At 34.5% G+C, this 19,525-nt stretch overlaps 1 protein-coding gene across 7 annotated transcripts in view; it reads right to left on the minus strand.

Moving 5' to 3' along the window:
- The window catches only part of IPCEF1 (interaction protein for cytohesin exchange factors 1), a 268,654-nt gene that overhangs the window by 37,361 nt on the left and 211,768 nt on the right, over positions 1 to 19,525 (minus strand). For all 7 annotated transcript variants that reach the window (XM_056818971.1, XM_056818970.1, XM_016428978.2 and 4 more), the window contains 2 exons: positions 11,924 to 11,982; positions 10,664 to 10,752 (listed from right to left, as the gene is read on the minus strand). In XM_056818971.1, the coding sequence (XP_056674949.1) occupies positions 10,664 to 10,752; positions 11,924 to 11,982 (148 nt within the window). The remainder of the gene's footprint in view (positions 1 to 10,663; positions 10,753 to 11,923; positions 11,983 to 19,525) is intronic.

Below are 19,525 nucleotides of genomic sequence, written 5' to 3' on the forward strand. Positions count from 1 at the left end.
TTTGCACAGTTAAGATTCCCATATTTTCTTGGAAAACATTATATTCAATCCTTACTTTTTTACAGAGAAGGAAACTGAGTTGCCCAAGATGATTTCTTCTTTCTCTTAGTTCTTCTGCATTACAAGCCATAGAAGACATGTGAATGTCCCCTGCCCACAAGAGGCTTTGCCATTTAATAGGGCCTGAGCATTTGTGATAGGCAGGTCTTTCCCACTTCTAACTCCTGTGACTCAGGAATTTTAATTCCCGTATCATTCCAAATCAATCCCCTACAATTTCTTCCAGATGCCAAAGAAACCGAAACAAATTTTAAGTATAGACTCAGGGTCATGTATGGACAGTTAAATCTAAAGTAATACTATTTTTCCCTCATGAAAACATTAGCAAAATTAAAAAGATATGTTTTAGAAAGCATGCCATTTTTAAAATTTGACCAATGCTATTTAAAGCCAAATTAGACAAAACTTCTTTCTCCCCACATTCTCTTGTTTTCAAAACATTCCTTTTTGTTCACAAGTAAATGACAATTCTATTTATTTAAGAAATGTGGTTTAACCACCAGCTAAAGGCAAGTTCTTTCCCTTTCAGCTATTTTGAAAACATGAAATTGATCTTGTGAAAACTAATCAAACAGAAGCATTGTGAACCTGCAATCAGGAAGGCATGAGTCAACAAACTAGGAGAAATTAGTCAAAGCCAACATAAAGTAGAAAAACATAGAGTAAGAAGAGACTAAACATAACTAAATGACAAAGGGTAGGAGGCAACATATTTTCCTTCACTGATTTTTGGTCAAATCAATGAATATAAGACTAGTTAATAAATACTTTTAACTGGACAGAATGATGCTTATTTGTTTCCTGGACAGGAAAAGAATGATAGAAAAGGAATGAGAAGGACTTGATTCTAGTATTAGTTCTGCAACTAAATTCCTGTGTGTCCTTAGGAGGACTCCTTAATCTCACATATTCTGCAATCCAGAAGAACTAGTCTCTTTGCTCTTTCTTGAAGATGCCTCACCATTTTCACAAGCTGTTGTTTCACTATTATCCATTCTTGGAATGCTCTCCCTTCTTACCTCTTCCTCTAGCTTCTCAGCCTTTTTTTAAGTGTTAGCTGAAGTCCTACTCTATGTAAGAAGGCTTTCCCTTATTTTAGTGACTTCCCTAGGAGACAATCCCCAATTTATGTTGGTTATACATAATTGTTTGCATGTTTTCTTCTCCATGAGTTCATTGAAAGTATGGACTGGTTTCTGCCCTTTTGTTTTGGCTTGTTTTTTGCTAACCCCAGCATAGCAATAGACTGGCACATAGTCAGTACTTAAAATGTTAGCTGACTGTAATTAGATTTCTATGTCCATTGATCTGTTGGGATCTCAGCATCCTTTCTCATAAAATGAACATCATAATTCTTGCCCTACCAATAAGAAAAGCAATGTTTTGAAGGACAAATGAGACAATGCATATAAAGGTCCTCTGAAAAAAATGTTATTACTGATTTGCATAAAATTGATTAAATAGAGATGACTATGTTTATATCTGCATAATGTCATAACAATTATTCATTTATACATTCAATAAATATTTATCAAAAGCATGCTTTCTTCAAGAATTAAAAGATGACTAAGCAGGGAAAGCTCACATTCCAGCTGAAAATATAATGGATTCATTGTAGTATCTGATAAATACTAAGTTCAATCAGATGACTTAGAGACCCCAAAATTAGTTTCATCATTTCCTCCAACCTAAATTCACTCAAGTGGCAAAGTAGTTTAGCATTATGGAAATATAATCAAGGAATATGGGACCAGGGCTTTATTTTTATGGTTTCTATTCCTTCTCCATGGAATGTGAAGCAATTCTTTGTGTTGAATTTTGTAAGCCTCTTGGCTAAAAGGTACCAGGTATTTAGCCACATTAGAGAGTAACCAAGTTCATTTTCATGTATCTGCATGTGATCCTAAAATAATAATGTAAAATTCAAGCTAACATATGAGGCCAAAGGCAACATGACTACAATTATACATAGGAAAGTAAACATTTTTACTAAAAGTATAATTCTAACCCAGCAAATTATATTTTATCCATCAACTTATTTTTTCATTCAAAAATAGTTACTGAGTACCAACTGTATTCAAGGCACTGTACCACAATTGTACAGAAATGTAAAATGTGTTAAAATGAAAAGAAATAAAACATAAAAGAGTAAAGTATAATCCCTAAAGACAGGGAGTTCCTAATATAGAACAGAAAAGACAAGATATATGAATTACATACAATTTAAGGAATAATATGTTGAGTGGTAAAAGATAACATGGGATATGATCATAGACAAATCACAACTTCTCTGTACCTTGGACCAACCGAGTAAGACTAGAAATTATAAATTGTTGATCTGCATCAACAGAAAGAGATTTCACAATGGTGGCTACCTACTGATGAAAAGTACATATCTGGTTACTGTATCTTTTTACTACCTATGGTCTTTTCAACTATTTATTTATGTTCTATCAAAAGCACATTTGACATGACTCAAACTTTTTTTCAGTGATTGATCCCTTTAGGTTAAACAACATTTCAGCAGAACCTTTTATAATATCTTCTAAAATTATCATAATACTAAATATCAAACATTAAACCATTTTTTAAAACTAGGATATTTTATAATTCTTAGAACACTGTTTGACAAGCATTCTTTTGGAGTAAAATAGCATTTTTTCTTGCAAAATAATTTAGCTATGACTGCAGGTCACATCATAAAATTCACGACAGAATGCCCACATAAAAATAATGCTGTCAAATCAGAACGGAGTCTTCTAATTTAATCCATTTAGTACCCAGGTGTACTAGTAGCAGGTGGCTAGGTTGTACAGTGGATAGGTGTCAAGCCTGACATCAAAAAGACTCCTCTTCTCAAGTTCAAATCTAGCTTTTGACACTTACTGCCTGTTTCCCTGGGCAAGTCACTTAACCATGTTTACCTAAGTATTTAACTTTTCAAAAACAAATCACAAATTTGATCAATCCAAGAGTAAGATGAACAAAAAGTTATTGTTCATAGAAAAAAAAACTAGACTGCATGCTAGATTGTCTTACTCTTTGTATCACAAACCCCCATACTCATAAGGAGAATCAATCACATATTTAGTTTTGATAGAATATGGTAGCCCTAACTAGACACGAAGTCAGGACAGTCTTAATAAAACCCTATACTGTTGGCATTAGTCATTTAGTCACAGACAAGTATTGTGAGCCTTAATTCTCATTTTCATTGCAACATTAAAGCATTAGTGAATGAAGAAAAAGATATCATCTAATACTGGAAATGATTTTACTTTAAAATTTCTAGTTAACATGAATTTTTTTTAAATGTCTGGTGGGAATGAGACCCAGTGGGAAAATATAAGCTTCTTGCTCTAAGCATTTTATTCCTAGTTTCCCTTCGAAAATAACAATTTGAAGTTTTCAGGGGGAAAAAAAATCCTTTGGGAAAATGTATCCTTTTTGTTTTCTTCCTCTACTCACATTGGCCTCTGTATCTCTGCTTAAGTTAGAGCTGACCCACAAGAAATTGAGCCAAGTTCTGACTAGTTTGGCTATCTGGCTCAGAGCTAATTACATTTTATAAATTTCATTTGCTCAAACAAAAAACTTAATATTATTTCAACCCAGTGCCTTACATGTGTGTTATTCATAAATAGGAGAAAATGAAAACAAAATCTGGCTGGGAAATATGGAGGATGGAATATGGTGTTCTTTTGAAAAAGCAAAACAAAACTGTTTGAACATTTATCTAATTGATCCAACTATTTTTTTGGAAGCTTCATAGCCTACAGAGGAAGTCTCCACAGAGGCCCTTTCTACAAAGTAGATGCTACTGCTAATTCACTGATGTCTTGGGATTGGAATCCCTTAGGGTACTGTGACTGAAATCATCTAATATTACTGCATCATTAACATCGCAGTGGTCATTATACACTTGGCAATATCTATCATATAGGCTTGTTGAGAGTATGAAGGGGATGTGTATGAAAATGCCGCATGAAATATTCATTTCAATATAGTAATAAATTATTATTTTGAACCCCAAATCTTATTCCATGTTTTTAATCTTTTTGATTAGTATTATAATGCTCCAGTAGATTTTAGATCTCAATGATATGGATAATCCTATTGTTCCTATAACATCTTTTGTAGTTGCTTATTTTTGTTTTTCTGAGTGTGTGTATATGTGTGTGTGTGTGTGTGTGTGTGTGTGTGTGTGTGTGTGTGTTTCAAGAAATTGTCATATTTCTAACTCACTTTGGCTGGAAGTTCAGTAGGCACCCAGGGTCCAATCCCTTTACTGATCACTGATCGGCATAGAAGCTTTAACCTGTTCCATTTTCCCAAACTATACCAGTTCATACCTCTTTATAGGTAGTCTTGTGGCTCCACACTCCCAAAGGACCACCATATTAGTGCCAGACTTAGTGTAAACTTTCCAGCAGTTTTAACCCTACTACAGCTCAGAATTTCTAGACTCAATTAGTCCAACAGACTCAGCTTCCCTAGTAGCATGGATTACAGATGTGTATCCCGAAGCTAATACCATATATCCTTCCCATCTCTTATATTTTGTGATTCTTATCCACATTCTCCCATTATATCTGCAAAAGAAAATATTTTGATATGCTGGGAGTCTTTCTTCCAGGTATTTCTTAATATATTGTAGGCACTAATGTAACACAAGCTTTCTATAAATCTGTTTCTTTCTCTCTCCCTCATATTCCCCATCCCTATTTTTTCCCTCTTTCCCTCTCCTTCCTTTCCTTGCTCTCTTACATTTCATTTCCTGGGTGATACCTTTTATACCACTTCTAGTGCATAGATTAGAAATAGGTTGTAGACCAGTGGTGTCAAACTCAAAAGAATTGGAAACCACATATAAAGACCTTGAAGTCAACACATTAACTTGGAAAACCATATGCTGACATAACTAATGTTATAGTGTATTTTTTGTTTAAGTATTTCCCAATTATATTTTAATATGGTTTGGCTGCACTTAGGAACATCCATGAGTTTGGCACCTCTGTGGTAGACTACTTATATCCATCATGCAGCTATCTCTCCATTGACCTTTGGGTCACCCACAATTTGCATCTTGTAAAGATTGTGTTCCAGCTATGTTGTCCATATGTGTTCTGTAATATATGAGTTGAAGAACTTATGTCATAAAGACTATGTCATAGTCTAGACAATAAATATTTTTCAATCATTTAATTTTTAATGTAGGGTTAACCAACTTCTGCATAACTATGTATCTCATTGAATAAAAAGGACAACAGATCACTTGATTTAAATCCTCTTAGCCCTATGAGGACTAATCAGGAGGACAGATCCGTTGCCAATACCCTCTAGACTAAAAGTCAATAAAAGGAAGCCACACTGAAAAAAAAATGGTTTCTTCTCTTCTGAAGAAGGCTGTGTCCACTGCAGACAGAAATGAATCTTCCCCTTGCATTTAAAAACACTACTGTACTATTTTTCTTTAAAATACAGTAATTATGTGATCCTTTGAGTGAACCATAACCCTGATATAGAAGTGTAATTTTTTATGCTTTCATCAGATGGTTCTCATCATCAAGTACAATTAAAGAGTTCTTCTGGATTCTTTTATGTGTGTTTGTGTGTATATATACACATACATGCATATCTACACATATATACATATGATAAGTATAAATATATATCATGTTTGCCCATCCAGCAGAAGCCTCCTAAAAAACAATTTAGTATCATAGAGTCACAAAATCTTTGTTTGAATCATTCATAAAATCCAGTTTCCTTTTCTCATTTTAGAGATAAAGAAACTGAGATCCTAAGAGATTGGTAATGGTAAGGGGTAGAGCCAGAATTAGAAGAAATGGTTATCTGTCCCACACCTACTAGTTTAGGGTTCTTTTAGGGCATCATTCTGTTTCCCTTCATATTTACTTTTGCCATGAATCAAAAAGATATATTCAGTAATGGAGACTAATATTCTATATAAGGATACTGCAAATTATTTTGGGTAATAGATGACCAAACGTGACATTTGTCTTTTGCTATCTAAATTTCTTTTTCATTTGATGTCTTCCCAGTGTCCTAGAGACCCCTTGATAAAATGGTTCTCACTTCAGTCTTCAGAAATTGATCAAAATCCTCAGGATGAATAAGTTGACCCCATGCTTATATGTTCATGTCTTAAAGCAATCTCTCCTCCCAACTCTTGTACTACTGCCAATGGTCCAATTATATAAGTCAAAATCAGTCAATCATATTCTCATTCAAAAAATATTAAATTCTTAATATGTAAAATTCAATATCTCAGTTCCCAGAATATTGTGATCAGAATTCAGGGTTTGGATAAGATGGTAATAAAATATTTATTGAACCTCTATTATATGTAAGACATTGTAAAGAATATAAAGAAATGGAATGTGAAATATTATACTAGAAGAATCACTGAAGTAGAATTCAAAGCTCCTATAGTTCTTGCCTTTACATTCTGCGTAATTTAGATTTGCTGGAGATAGAATGAGAAAATATCTCTTATATCAACCCATTTATTTCTTTCTATCCGCAATCCTGTCATACAGGCTTTTATGTTTGCACACTTGGATATTTTTAGCACTACCATAACTGTCTTCAGCTTTCTCCTCTATAGAATGGGGATAATGAAACTTGTATGCTCTTCCTTACTTTCTACACAACTACTTTAAACAGCAAGACTATATAAATCTGAGTTATCATTATCATTATGATAAGCTTCCTTAGTAAGAAATAATGCCACCAAGTGTTTTTCAGTCTAAAATATAATGCTCAAGAAAGAAAACAGCAAAATCCTAAGACAACAAGGACCTATAATAGTTCATACAGTTCAGTCCCTTGTTTTTAAGGATGACTGTTTAACTAGAAGTAAAGCGGGAAAGTTGGAGAGAAGCAGATCTCAACTTCATATAAGGAAAAACCTCCTACCACAGTTATCCAAAAGTGAACCTGGCTCTATCAAGAGATAGTGAATTTTCCTTCACTGGAAATTTTTAGAGGGAAATACAAATGACTGGAGTAGCTAGGTGTCAGGGTAGATAGAATGACAGAATCAGAATCAGGAAGACTAATCTTTCTGAGTTCAAATCAAGCTTTGGACACTCAATAGCTGTGTGACACTGGAGAAATCACTTCATGATGTTTGCCTCGGTTTCTTCATCTGTCAAATGAGCTGAAGAAGGAAATGGTAAGCCACTCTAGCTTCTTTGCCCCAAAATAAAACCCCAAATGGGGTCACAAAGGCAGACATGACTGAAAATAGCCAAACAATACTGATGACTATTTGTCAGAGAAGTCATAGAAGGGGAGCCAAGATGGTGGAGTAGAGCAGAGAAGCTCAAAGTTACCATGAGAATCTTCTACAATCAATGTTATAATAAGACCACAAAATGAATACAGGAGTAATAGAACCAACAAGGAAACATACTTTCAAAAAAAGAAGTCATAGAAGGTATTCTTGCTCAAGTAAGAATTTGGATGAGATGACCTCTAGGACCCTGGGAAACTACAGATATATCCTTATCCTTCCAAATAAATGTGATATACTGTTTTGTTTTGTTTTTTTGGTAGCCCATTCAAATGGGTATTAACCTTTACTGTCAAAATGTTCCTAAAGTGCCACATGTGGAGTCAAGAAGACCTGAATTTGAATCCTGCCTCAAACACCTAATAGTTTAGTGACTCTGGACATGTCATTTAACTTCAGCCTCAGTTTCTTCATATGTTAATGAGTATAATAATAGCACCCAAATCATAAAATTGATGTAAGGATCAAATAAGGTAACATATGTAAACTTTTAAAGTATTACATAAATACTACTTATTATAATTGGTAAAAGCATAAAGTTGAGTGAAAGACAATGCTGAATATAACTTCAAAGAAAATTGTTATGAAGTGTTTTAATATATTTCTCAATTTCTTTTTCTTTTGTTATAAAATATTCTGTGATTATTTTAAAGCATCCTTTCTGTTTCTCAGGCAAATCTGTCAGAGAGCCTCCTAAACCTATAAATGACAATCATCAGATGAAAGGATCCAGAAGGAAAGAGGGGGGGATTGGAAAGGGAACAAAGGGAGAAATAAAGGAAGAGAAAAATCACAAACGATTGGAATGAAAGAAAAATCTAGGTCTTGTACTCCTAGAAATAAAGAAATGCCGAGTCTTCCTTTCATGTAGCTTCTTCTAATCCCAGATAAAGCTAAAGAACAGAAATGTGAGCAGAAGCAAGGGTGGAAGAAATAAAGAAACCTGGAAAAAAAAACATCAAAAAAGTCTTCCTAACAAGTCAAAGGATGATAATTGTAATGAGAAATAAGCTAAAAGACAAGCTATGAAAGAAAAATTAGGGAATGAGTTAATTAGGTAGATTCTAAGAGAGAATCCACTACAAAACTGCTGCAGATTTTCAAAGTGCTAAAAGGTTCAGATTAGGCACAAGTAGGGATCAGGTAAGAAATGATACCTTTATCAAAAACATTTCCTATGTATCAGAAATTATTATAAAGAATCACATTATTTAAACATTGCTTGTTGAATAAATTTAACTGTAAAGAGAGATGTTTGTCTATCCCTTCTCCTTAAACCCAGTGTGAGGAAGAGATTTGCAACACAAGATGAATCTCCAAGAAAAGCAAGAGATTGGAATTTTGATGATGTGATAGAGGGTAATACTAGGATATTTTTGGTAATAAGGACAAGGACACAGGAAGCCAGCTAAGGTAAATGTTGGATTTTACACTCCTCCCCCCCACATCACTTCATGCCCCTTTTTCCACTGAATCTTATGGCTTTTTCAGAATGGTAAGCTTTGAGGGTTTTCCCAATAACTAATCTCACAATTTAGATCTTTTAACCAAAAGGGTTTATTCTTTAAAGGAGAAGAGGTCAGGAGAGGGATGGGGAAAGAGGAAAATATGTTTCCCTAACTTCCTTATAATTTCCTGTTGATTGAAGATTTTCATAAGGTATTTAACTCAGGAAATAAAGTTAATTTCTCTGAAGGGGGATATTGACAGGGAAAAGGTTTGACTAAGTTCCTTCTGAGATAGGCTTCAAAAGTCCTCTCAGTATTCAGTCAGGGCAACAATCAATGATCAAGAGAACTGTTTTCACCTTCCTCCCTTAACAGACAGAGAGAAAAAAACCCAGGTCCAAGCAGCTGGGCTCTTAACTGTCCCCATCCAGATTCTATTGGAATCTTTTGTCTCCCTCTGGTTGATTGGCAGTTCTCCATCTTGTGTTACAAATCTCTTCCTCACACCAATCACCTGAGCCTTTCCTTTAAAATTAACTTCTTTCTTTGTAGCTTTCATGAATGAAACTAGTTTTTTTTGGTGTGTTTTTTTAAACATCCTATCCTAAACATTAGAAGGTAAGCTCTTTGAGAGCAGAAATTGTTTTTGTTTCTTTTTCATATCATTAGAGTTTAGTACAGAATTTTGCACATAATTGATACTTAACAAATGTTCAATATTAGATTTTAAAAAAGGTGAAATTTTCTTCTCTTAACAGTTGAAGAATACCAAATGAATCACCTGGCCACGAATTGGCCAAATCATATTTCAGCTCTAGTTTCCCTATGAAATAAGGACCTGGAAGGTCTTTTACAGATCTAGATCTATGACCCTAGATTGGCTATTGTCTCTGTGGTAAACTATGAAAATTACAGGTATTGCTGCTAAAAAGGAAAATTTCCACCCTTAAATAAGAAGCTACAAGACAGCTGCCCCAGAGGAAAGAGCCTTATTAGAGCAACATTGTAAATGACAAAGATAAGTCCCCTACGTACCCAGAGGCTAAAAGAACTTCCAGGTCTAAGAGAATTTGGGGAATGACTCCAAATGAAATCCAACTGTTTTTCCTGTTCTCATACCTTTATACTGAGTGCACATGAAAGCTTATTTGTGATAGATTCTAAGAATATTATTTTTAAAGATAAAACTCTGTTTTCTTACACAAGTAATATAGGTAGAAGCCTTGGAAGCAAGTGGGGAGGTGGGGGGGGAACTGAAAAAGGTGTTTTAATGTAAACCTACATTTATCTGCTAAATACTTACTGAGCAGTATAAACAATGCAAAACCAAAAGATCAATAAAAAGATCATTTTTTAAATGCTTGTTGAGCCCCTAACTTAAGTCTGGCTCTTCACTGTCACCCAAATAAACAGTTATTATCCTCCCTTCTATATGTATTACAAGTGTGATTCAGATAAGAAGCAAGTCAGTGCTGGGAGCTCTTCATTAACAATGTAAGTTGGTTTGGAATCAGTAACCTGGAAGCTTTTAATATTCTAGTCCAAGTCCTCTCCACTCTCCTTTCAGAAATAATGACATGTCTGAGGTAATTCACTTATACACCCAGATGCCAAATTTGTCATATGAGTGTGTTGCCATGGAGAAGGCAGCAAAGCAGCATCCAGGAGCACTAGAGGGTTTTAAATACTAAATAAATATCCGCCCATTCAGTAGACACACTAAGTTACTGCATCACTTAAAAGTTATTAGTCATCAATACATTGTACAAAGAGGGTGGAATGACGTGAATGCCACTGTAGCAATGACAAGCAGGCTAATTACTATTACACACACCAAATGCGATGGAGGCTCAGCCGAGTAGGGAGGGGGTGGCATCTCCACAGCTATTTCAGGATCCTCATGCTCACTTTCACTGTAGCATTCTGCAATGACAATGAAAGTACTCAATTGTTTTTTAAATCACTGTTGCTTATTCTACAAAGCATCAGCTAAGATATTTTTCTGGTCATTTTCTTGCAGAGGTCAAAACACACACACACACACACACACACACACACACACACACACACAATCATTTCTTCTGCAGAAAATACGCCTAGGGTTCTGCCTACTTTGAGGTAAGAGAGACAAAAATGAGAGCGAGTGGGCTGGTTTCATTGTGTTCGGTTTCTTTAAATGGTTTTAAGATCAGGTTGCAACAAGTAGCTGCAGAAAAAGGATGAGAGGGAGAATCTTTCCATTTCTAAATTGACAATTCTATTGCCTTTTCATTTAAAAGTTTAAATTTTGTTCTTGATTCCTTCTAGTGCAGGGCTTCTTAAAACTCTTTGAACTTTAATTCAGTCCCTTTGGTACTTTGGGAGTTAGAAGCCCACAGACCCCTTTTTAGAATATTATTTAAATGCATAAAATAAAGGAATATTACAAAAGAAATTAATTACATGAAAATACAGCTATATTTTTTCATTGTTTCACAAACCCCAGTTTAAGAACTAGAAGAATCCAATGATTACATGGAAATGATTAGAGAATCTTAAGTCTTTTTAAGTACGAAATCCCTACGCAAACCATATAAGACCTCCTACTATCACTATTTCAGGTCCTAGTATCCTTTTATTAGTCCATTCTTTCAGGAATTAACAGCATACCCACATAGCACATATGCTCAAACTGTAGGATGGAATGTTGTTAGGCTGAGAGCATGACTGGATCAGTAAAAGGGGTGTCTGTCTGAGTCTGAGCTGTCATAACTATAGAAGTGGGGAATAAATCATTTATACTGGCAATTGTTTGGAGTGCCAATAAAACTTACATCTATTATGTAGGGAAAGTAAGGTTAATAACATACTTATAGCCAGTACAAACTGGCACAGCACTTTCATCTATCTCCTCCACTTCTTTTATCTCTTCATCTTTATTCTTCCCTCCCTCTTTTCTTTCATTCTTTTAGTCTCTCTCTTCCTCTCTTTCTAATTTTTAGAGAAGTTCGTGTTCAAATGTTTTACATTCATTTCATCTATATCAGGATCATTCTATTTCTATCACCTTATCATTTCCATCTATAAATACCCAGAGGTTTAAAATAAAGCATACCTTCATCTTTTCCTGTGGTTGCAAGACGGATTACAGCTAACCCAAGCTTATTTAACCACCTAAAATTCAAAATAGAAATTAAAAATTGGATATGAAAAACTTTAAGAATCACAGAGAAGTCCAAATGTTCCCATACCAAAATGGCACCTAATTCTCAAACCCCTCACTGGTTTTTCTTCCCTAAATATCTGCAGAAAGAGTCCTGGTGCTGAAGTGAATTGCAATTTCTACCCAGTATCTGCATAGGAATAGAAAAATGCAGTAATTCAAGAGGACTGCTTTTCCAGAAAAGACTAGTAGTTCATTGAGGTAGATATTCAACCTTTATATAAATGTCATCATAAGGCTTTTTCATAACTTTTGTATATAGACCATACTTGGTTGTAAACAACTGGAAAATTTGGTTCACTGAAGCAACTAAGCTGATAACTTTCTAGGGCATTCTAAATACTAAAACCAAATATAACTTTCTTTGAAAGTGCTCAATCTAAATATTTTGTCATGATTTTAAGTTCTAAATATTTGATTCAGTTGATCATCGAAGTTATTTCTTGACCACAACAAACTGGATAGTTCTCTCTGGGAAGATTGGGGGTAAACAAAATACTTTTTATAAAGGTATTTATTTCCACTTTTCATTATTAAAATATAGCTGTGACTATATAGCTAACACTTAATTTATGACAGTTATAGTTTTTTTTAAATAAATGTAATGCAAACATTTGAAGATTCTGTTACCCATTTTTTAAGTAGAATTTTGTTCCTATAAAGAAAAATTTCTCACTTGCCTCATTTTAAGAATTTTAGCTAAAAAACAAAATGACACTTTCAGAGTAGATGACCTGGATTAAGATCCCAGCCCTGTTGCTTATATCCTGTATGATACCTTGAGAAATTTATTTCACTTCACATCATCATTTTCATTTCAACAAGAAGAGATTAGACTACATGATTTTAAAGTTTCCTTCAAGCTCTAAAATCTAAGATTCTATGAAAATGCTAGAAATAGAGTTATACTTATTATCATTTCCAGCAACACATTACATTGGGGAAAATCAAATCATGTTTTTAAAAAATGAAAAGAAACCAAGAGTTTCTATAGCATGACAAGTAAACTCTATCTTCCACATAGTATTTTTAGTGAACCCTAGATCATTTCAGCAACAGGGTAAAGGTAACCACAAAGGAGTCCATAGAACTTCAGACCCTAGCAATCAATCAACAAGCATTTATTAGGAACTTACTATGCACAAGGCACTCTACCTAGAGCTCTGTACATACAAATACAAGAAATGAAACAATTTCTACCTCTACAAAGTTTATGTTCTCAGGAGAGCAATCAATCTGTTGGACATTTTACAAGAAAAGCAATGCCAATACCGACGGGGTTATATAGGAGCCTGTTCATTTTCTAATCAGGAGGGAGGTGCAGCTAGGTGGCACAATGGAGAGAGTTCCAGGCCTGGAGTCAGGAAGACAAGTTCAAATCTGATCTCAGAAATTTATAATTGTGTAATACTGGGCAAGTCATTTGACCCCATTTGTCTCAGCTTCCTCAGCTATAAAATGAGCTATGGAAGGAAATGGCAACCCATTTCAGTATATTTGCCAAGAAAGCCTAAACGGGGTCATAAAGAATTGATCAAGAGTGATACAGTAACATGTAATTAGCCTATTTTGAAACTTCATAATGGAAAAATTTGAGTTTACTGATAATGTGAGAGTTGTATTTCATATAATAAAGATTAAAATTAAAATTAAAAGCTGAAATAGTTTTTTAAAAACCTCAAGTTTTGAGACTAGAGTTCATAGGAAGAGGTTTCCTAAGCCAGTTCATAACTTTTAAAGGTATAATAATTTATCAGAACTTCAACAGAAAAATAAAAAAGAATACCTCATTTAGCATCCAACATCAATTTACATAATACTGTAACTGGTTATGAAAAAATGGGATCTTTTGACTATTGAATTTCTAAAACTCACTAACTTAGAGCATTCTATCCACTAAGAATTTTTTTTAAAAAATATTAAGGCTATGAGAAAGCATCCATTTGTGGTTAAATGGTTGTACAAAGGGACATCCAATTATAGAGAGAGAACAGATGTTGCCTGAGTGTTTGTTGTATATTCATTTGATGTAAATGTGTGTGCTAGCATAGCACTCATGTTGAGCCATCAATATAAAAAATCATTATTTCAGACACTGGCAGAAAAGACCACAACTCCCCCTCAGACTGGGTTTAGAAGCTGACTCTTGCCATTGAAATTACTTCCCCTTGTAGTTTTTAAAGTGAGGGTAAGTGCAAAACACAAGGGGTTCCTTTTAACCGTAAGGATTTTCCCCTCTAGCCTTTATGATATGTAGCTACTAAACCAAAGCCGTTTCCCATGGAGACAAAGTTCTAAAAATGGAAATGACATATTAAAGTGGTCTCTCTTTCTCGTTAGGCATGTCTGCTCTAATTCTAACAGAGACATATTCACATTACTTCTTCTACATCCCTATTTTGAAGAGTCATGACTTTGACAACATGGCTATCCTCTACACTATTACAAACTGCAAATTCTCTGTGATCTGGTGAACCTTGAAAACAGTGGGAGCTAAAAAGATGCATTCCCCCATGGCCAATTCAGTGATGAATCTCTTCAGTGCATAGCTAATGTAGGAGTCAGACAGCACACCACTGTCATTGGTCAGTTATTAAAATCTTTAAACTTAGGTGGTTCCTTCTAAGTGTGTGCTTCATTTGCTTGACATGCAAGAAGCCAAAGTCAATTCTGCGCCCTGATGCTACACATTCTGATGAGATTCTAGAGGACTTTAATGAAGGGTTTATCAACTGGTTAAAAAATCAGAGCAGTACAAAAGTGAGCTAGAATCTTTTCAGTCTCAGAATTATCACTGAGTTGCTCATTAAATATCAGAAAAAAAAGAGTATGAGAAGTATAGGATTATATGATACTATATGGAGCAAGTAGGTCTGTGATCTCAGGCTCCTTCACTCCTTTAGGGCCATCCTAGAGTGAAAAAAAAAATACCTTAACCAGATTTCTCAGAGTGAAAGGACACCTGCAGCCTCAGAAACCTTCAGGGTTACCTTTCTGACTTTTGTAAATAAATATAAACTGGAAAATTATTTTGCCATGACAAGTGAAAATAGGTTTACAAACTGCTTCTGATGTTTAGGCAACTTTAGGTGGCATGTTTTTGTTTGTTTCCCCTTGCAATCACAATAATATTTCTAATACAGTTACAAAAGATTCAGCAAGATTACTCCCCCATTTAAAGCAAATGCCAGACAATGTATGATACTGATTATAAATTGAGATATTTCTGAGATGAAATGTGACTTCATTCACACATGACAATTGGTCTTTATTATATATATATATTATATTATATTATATATTTATATTATATATACACATAAAATTAGAGATCAATAGCTTCATGTACATTATTCTTTTTCTGTTCTGCTATATACATCAAAATACCCATTTTATTTGATGTTTCTTATGGTTAGAGTAAAAATAAGTTGGAAAAAAAAAAAGAAAACCAGTGGTTGCTAAAGTTTACAGTGTTAGAGCCAAAATTAAGTCCTTAGTTCATAACAAGCAGATGTTTGGTGTTTTTTTTTAATCATTAAAATATGCTTGCTTCTTCATATTTTTTAATTTTGTAAACATGAGGAAAAGCAACATTTTTCTAAAAAGTCATTAACTTACATTCCTCCAGTTATTTTTTAATTTGGTCAATGTGAAGGAATGTAGCATTTTTCTTTGCTTCAGATCAAATTAATTATAGAAGAAATATGATCATTTTAAAATGGCACATATAATTTCTAATGGCCACTTTAGACTTTGATCTAATGTGGTCTCTGTGGGGCACTTTTGGTCTTCCAATGAATAAACATCTCATGCATCAGATCTTGCTCAAGCATTGCTAGAGATTTGTTCATCTGATTGGCCAACTGACAGCCACTGTCACATGGAAGAGAGATTTCTGGAAGGAATAAGATAGTACAGGTCAATTTGGAAGTAAAGAAAAGGAAGCTGGGGACATAGAGCTCTGTCCAGAAGATGAAAATAATCAGTAATACATGCAGAATGCTTCATTGCTCCCAAATCCTTTTACAGACCTTATCTCAGGGAACTCAAACAATTCTGTGAGAGAAGGGCAGCTATTATTATTATTCCAATATGGCCAATGTTGTCAACTTGGAGGCATTATAGAGACCTTATGGACACTAAGGACCAGAGCTAGTGGCAATACAAGGCAAATTGTATCAATTTCATCACTATTACAGAATATCTTCTATCTTCAAACACACAAAATAGGTTCCTTATGGAGCAGAATCTAGCTCATAGACATAACAACTAAAATGTAAACAGGAAAAACATTTTTTAAAAACTGAATGCTATATAATTATCAAGGTTGAATACAGAGAAGAATCAAGAAAATAAACCTCTCCTTTTACTACAGAGGTGAGAAAACTGGAAGTTACAGAATCAATTTACTGTCAAATATAAACAATTGGTCAGTTTTGCTGAATTGTTTTTATTTTATTTTTTAGTCTGTTACAATTGAAACTTTTCATAAGCAAAGAGGCCTCTTTTAAAAACAAGGGCATCCATAAATTTTTTAAATAATTTAAAAAACTTTGTCCTATTTTTAAAAAATCTGTGCTTTGGCTTTTGACTAAATTAAGCACATGAATTTGTCATTTTCTTAAAGCATTATATGCTTTCTTTTGTTGCTATTCAGTTATTTTCAGTCAAGTCCAACTCTTCATGACCTCATTTGGAGTTTTCTTGACAAAGATACTGGAGTGGTTTGCCATTCCCTTCTCCAACTCATTTTACAGTTGAAAAAACTGAGGCAAACAGGGTTTAGTGACCTGCCCAGGGTACAGAATTATTAAGTGTCTGGGGCCAGATTTGAATTCAGGAAAATGGATCTTCCTGACTCCAGATCCAGTACTCTATTCACTGTGCCACCCAGTTGTCCTTTAATGTTTGCTAAACAAAGCCAAAACAAAAACAAAACAAACAAACAAACAAAAAACCCATCTGGGAGAACTCTATCCTCTACCAGACCAGATGATAGAATTATTGATTTGGAGGAGGAAGAAATCTTAGAGCTCATCAGTATAACCGCTCCAATTCACTGTATAGAAAAAGAAACTTTATTCTCAGAGAGGCTGTTACTTACCCAAAGTCAAAGAGTAGTAAGCAGCCAAAATGGGATTTAATTCTAAACTTGTCAATTTATCTCTGGCTGTGTTCCTTCTAGGACAATGTTGCCCACAACATTTTTGTGCTAGAGTTACACTGTTCCTCACATGAAGACTGCGAATGCATTGAACACTTGTGAGAGATATAGCAATCAGACAGTATGTGACCAGGGTTCAGTGTGCTAACAAGAAAATGTTGCTGCTGGCCATGTCTTTACTACTTCCTCTTAATATATATTTGACAGGTAATGATGTTGTTATTTTCAGTTGTGTCCTACTCTCTGTGACCCTAGTTGAGGTTTTCTTGGCAAAGATACTTGAGTAGTTTGCCATTTCCTTCTCCAGCTCATTTGACAGATGAGAAAATTGAGGTGAATAGGTTAAGTGACTTACCCAGGGTCACACAGCTAGTAAATGACAGACTGAATTTGAACTCAAGAAGATGAATCATCCTGGACTGAAGGCCCAACACCATCCAGTGAAACAACTATTCCCTTTGGGAGTACATTATCATAACATTAGAGAGATCCCCTTCATTTAAGCTAACGACTGTTTGGTGTTGATCTCCCTTTTTTTCTGTATATATGTCAGAAGTGCTGGTGTTATTGGAACCAATAAACTTGGAGTTGTAAAAAATTATTGAATTCCAATTATTTGACAGGTGGATGAGGATAGTATAAGAGACCACAGGTAAAGGTCCTAGACTCATAAACTATTGAGTTGATAGGTACATTGGACAATATCTAGTTCTTACCTGAACAAGAATCCCCTCAAAAACAAAACCAAGTCCCTCTAGTAATGGGGAGTGCAGCTCAAACTGGCTCTGAAAAACTGGTTGTTAAATTTTCAGCATGAGGATTTACACCTCAGAGATCTACAAAGACTACAAAAATTGGGGCTTGATTTATTGTTTCCTTGATTATCTAGACTTAAAGTGGTGGAGAAAATAATAATGCAAATTAAACACAAAAGTGTTTCTCATGGAACTTTTTGAGTTTTTGGAGAACCAGTTATTAAATATTTATCAGAATACTCATGGGGGGAAGCACACTATTATAATTGTGAGAACTTTTCCCCTTTTATTTATTTTAACTCTGCCTTTCTACAACTTCTGCCCACTCTTCCCAAGAGGCTCTAATGCCAAGCAGAAAAAAAAATCTAATGTTTCTTCCACATGGTAATTCATTAAGTACATGAGTCTAGTATCTTGCCCTTTCCCCACTGGACCTTAAATCTCCTTTTCTCTAAACTAAACATCCTTATTTCCTTTAATCAGTAATCATATGGAATCTTCTGAAAGACCTTCACCATCCTTGTTGTCCTCTTCTAAATGCAATAGTTAAGCAACCTAAAGAAGCTCCTTGAAAGTAGGGATTGAACGGGCAAATCAGGTGGCCCAGTAGACTGAAAGCTAGCCCCAAAGAAAGGAGGTCCTGGGTTCAAATCCAGCTTCAAATGCTTCCTATTTGTGTGATTCTGGCCAAGTTACTTAACCCACATTACCTAGCCCTTACCACTCTTACATATGGGAATCAATAAACAGTATTGATTCTAAGATGGAAGGCAAGGGTTTAAAAAAAAGGGTTATTAAGTTTCATTCTTTGTATTTGTATTTCAGCATCTAGCATAATCCCTGGCACCTAATAAATGTTTAATAAATGCCTGTTGACTGGTTGATTAGCAATAAAAAGTAATAAAAAATAAGTAATAAGAAAGCAATGTACCATTACCAGATATACTAGGAACAAATGAGGAGGCAATCTCCTCTTGTAACTTTGTTGTTCCATATAAGTTCTCATTCAATTAAAATCCAGCTACACTCTGATATAAACCAGAGAGGTGCCACTATATCAATATCTAACACAAAAATTTTAAAAAGGCAGAAGAAAATAGTTTTAAATTAAAGAAATTTATACTATGAGTAAATGATTTCTGACAGTAACTTTGTCAAAGGGATATGGCAGGAGGTTGTGGAGTATTCTGCCAAGAAAATCTTTAAACATCTCATGGTGACAACCAAAAAGTATTTAATAAATGCCCACCTCCATATGGTTCTATGGTGAATACCAGCTGAGATGGCACAGATGGCATTTGCTGAAAACAGAGAAATTTACTTGAGCTTCCATCTAGTTTCATTTTCTTATTACTCTGATTTTCACAGCTTATATAATATTAACAACAGTGGCACCTTCAAATAGCCACTACTTCCTCCTTTTCTGTTTTATTTTTCCTGCTGAAGCATCCTGTGGGTTAATTTTAAAGAACTTAATTTTCAAGTGTACTTTCTTTTCTAGCCCTCAGGCCTCTAAAGTCTAGAGAAAATAATATGAAAGCAATAGATAGGCTCTGCAAAAGACAAGGATGGGAA

The sequence above is a fragment of the Monodelphis domestica genome, chromosome 2, assembly GCF_027887165.1.
Source record: "Monodelphis domestica isolate mMonDom1 chromosome 2, mMonDom1.pri, whole genome shotgun sequence".
Lineage (NCBI taxonomy): Eukaryota > Metazoa > Chordata > Mammalia > Didelphimorphia > Didelphidae > Monodelphis > Monodelphis domestica.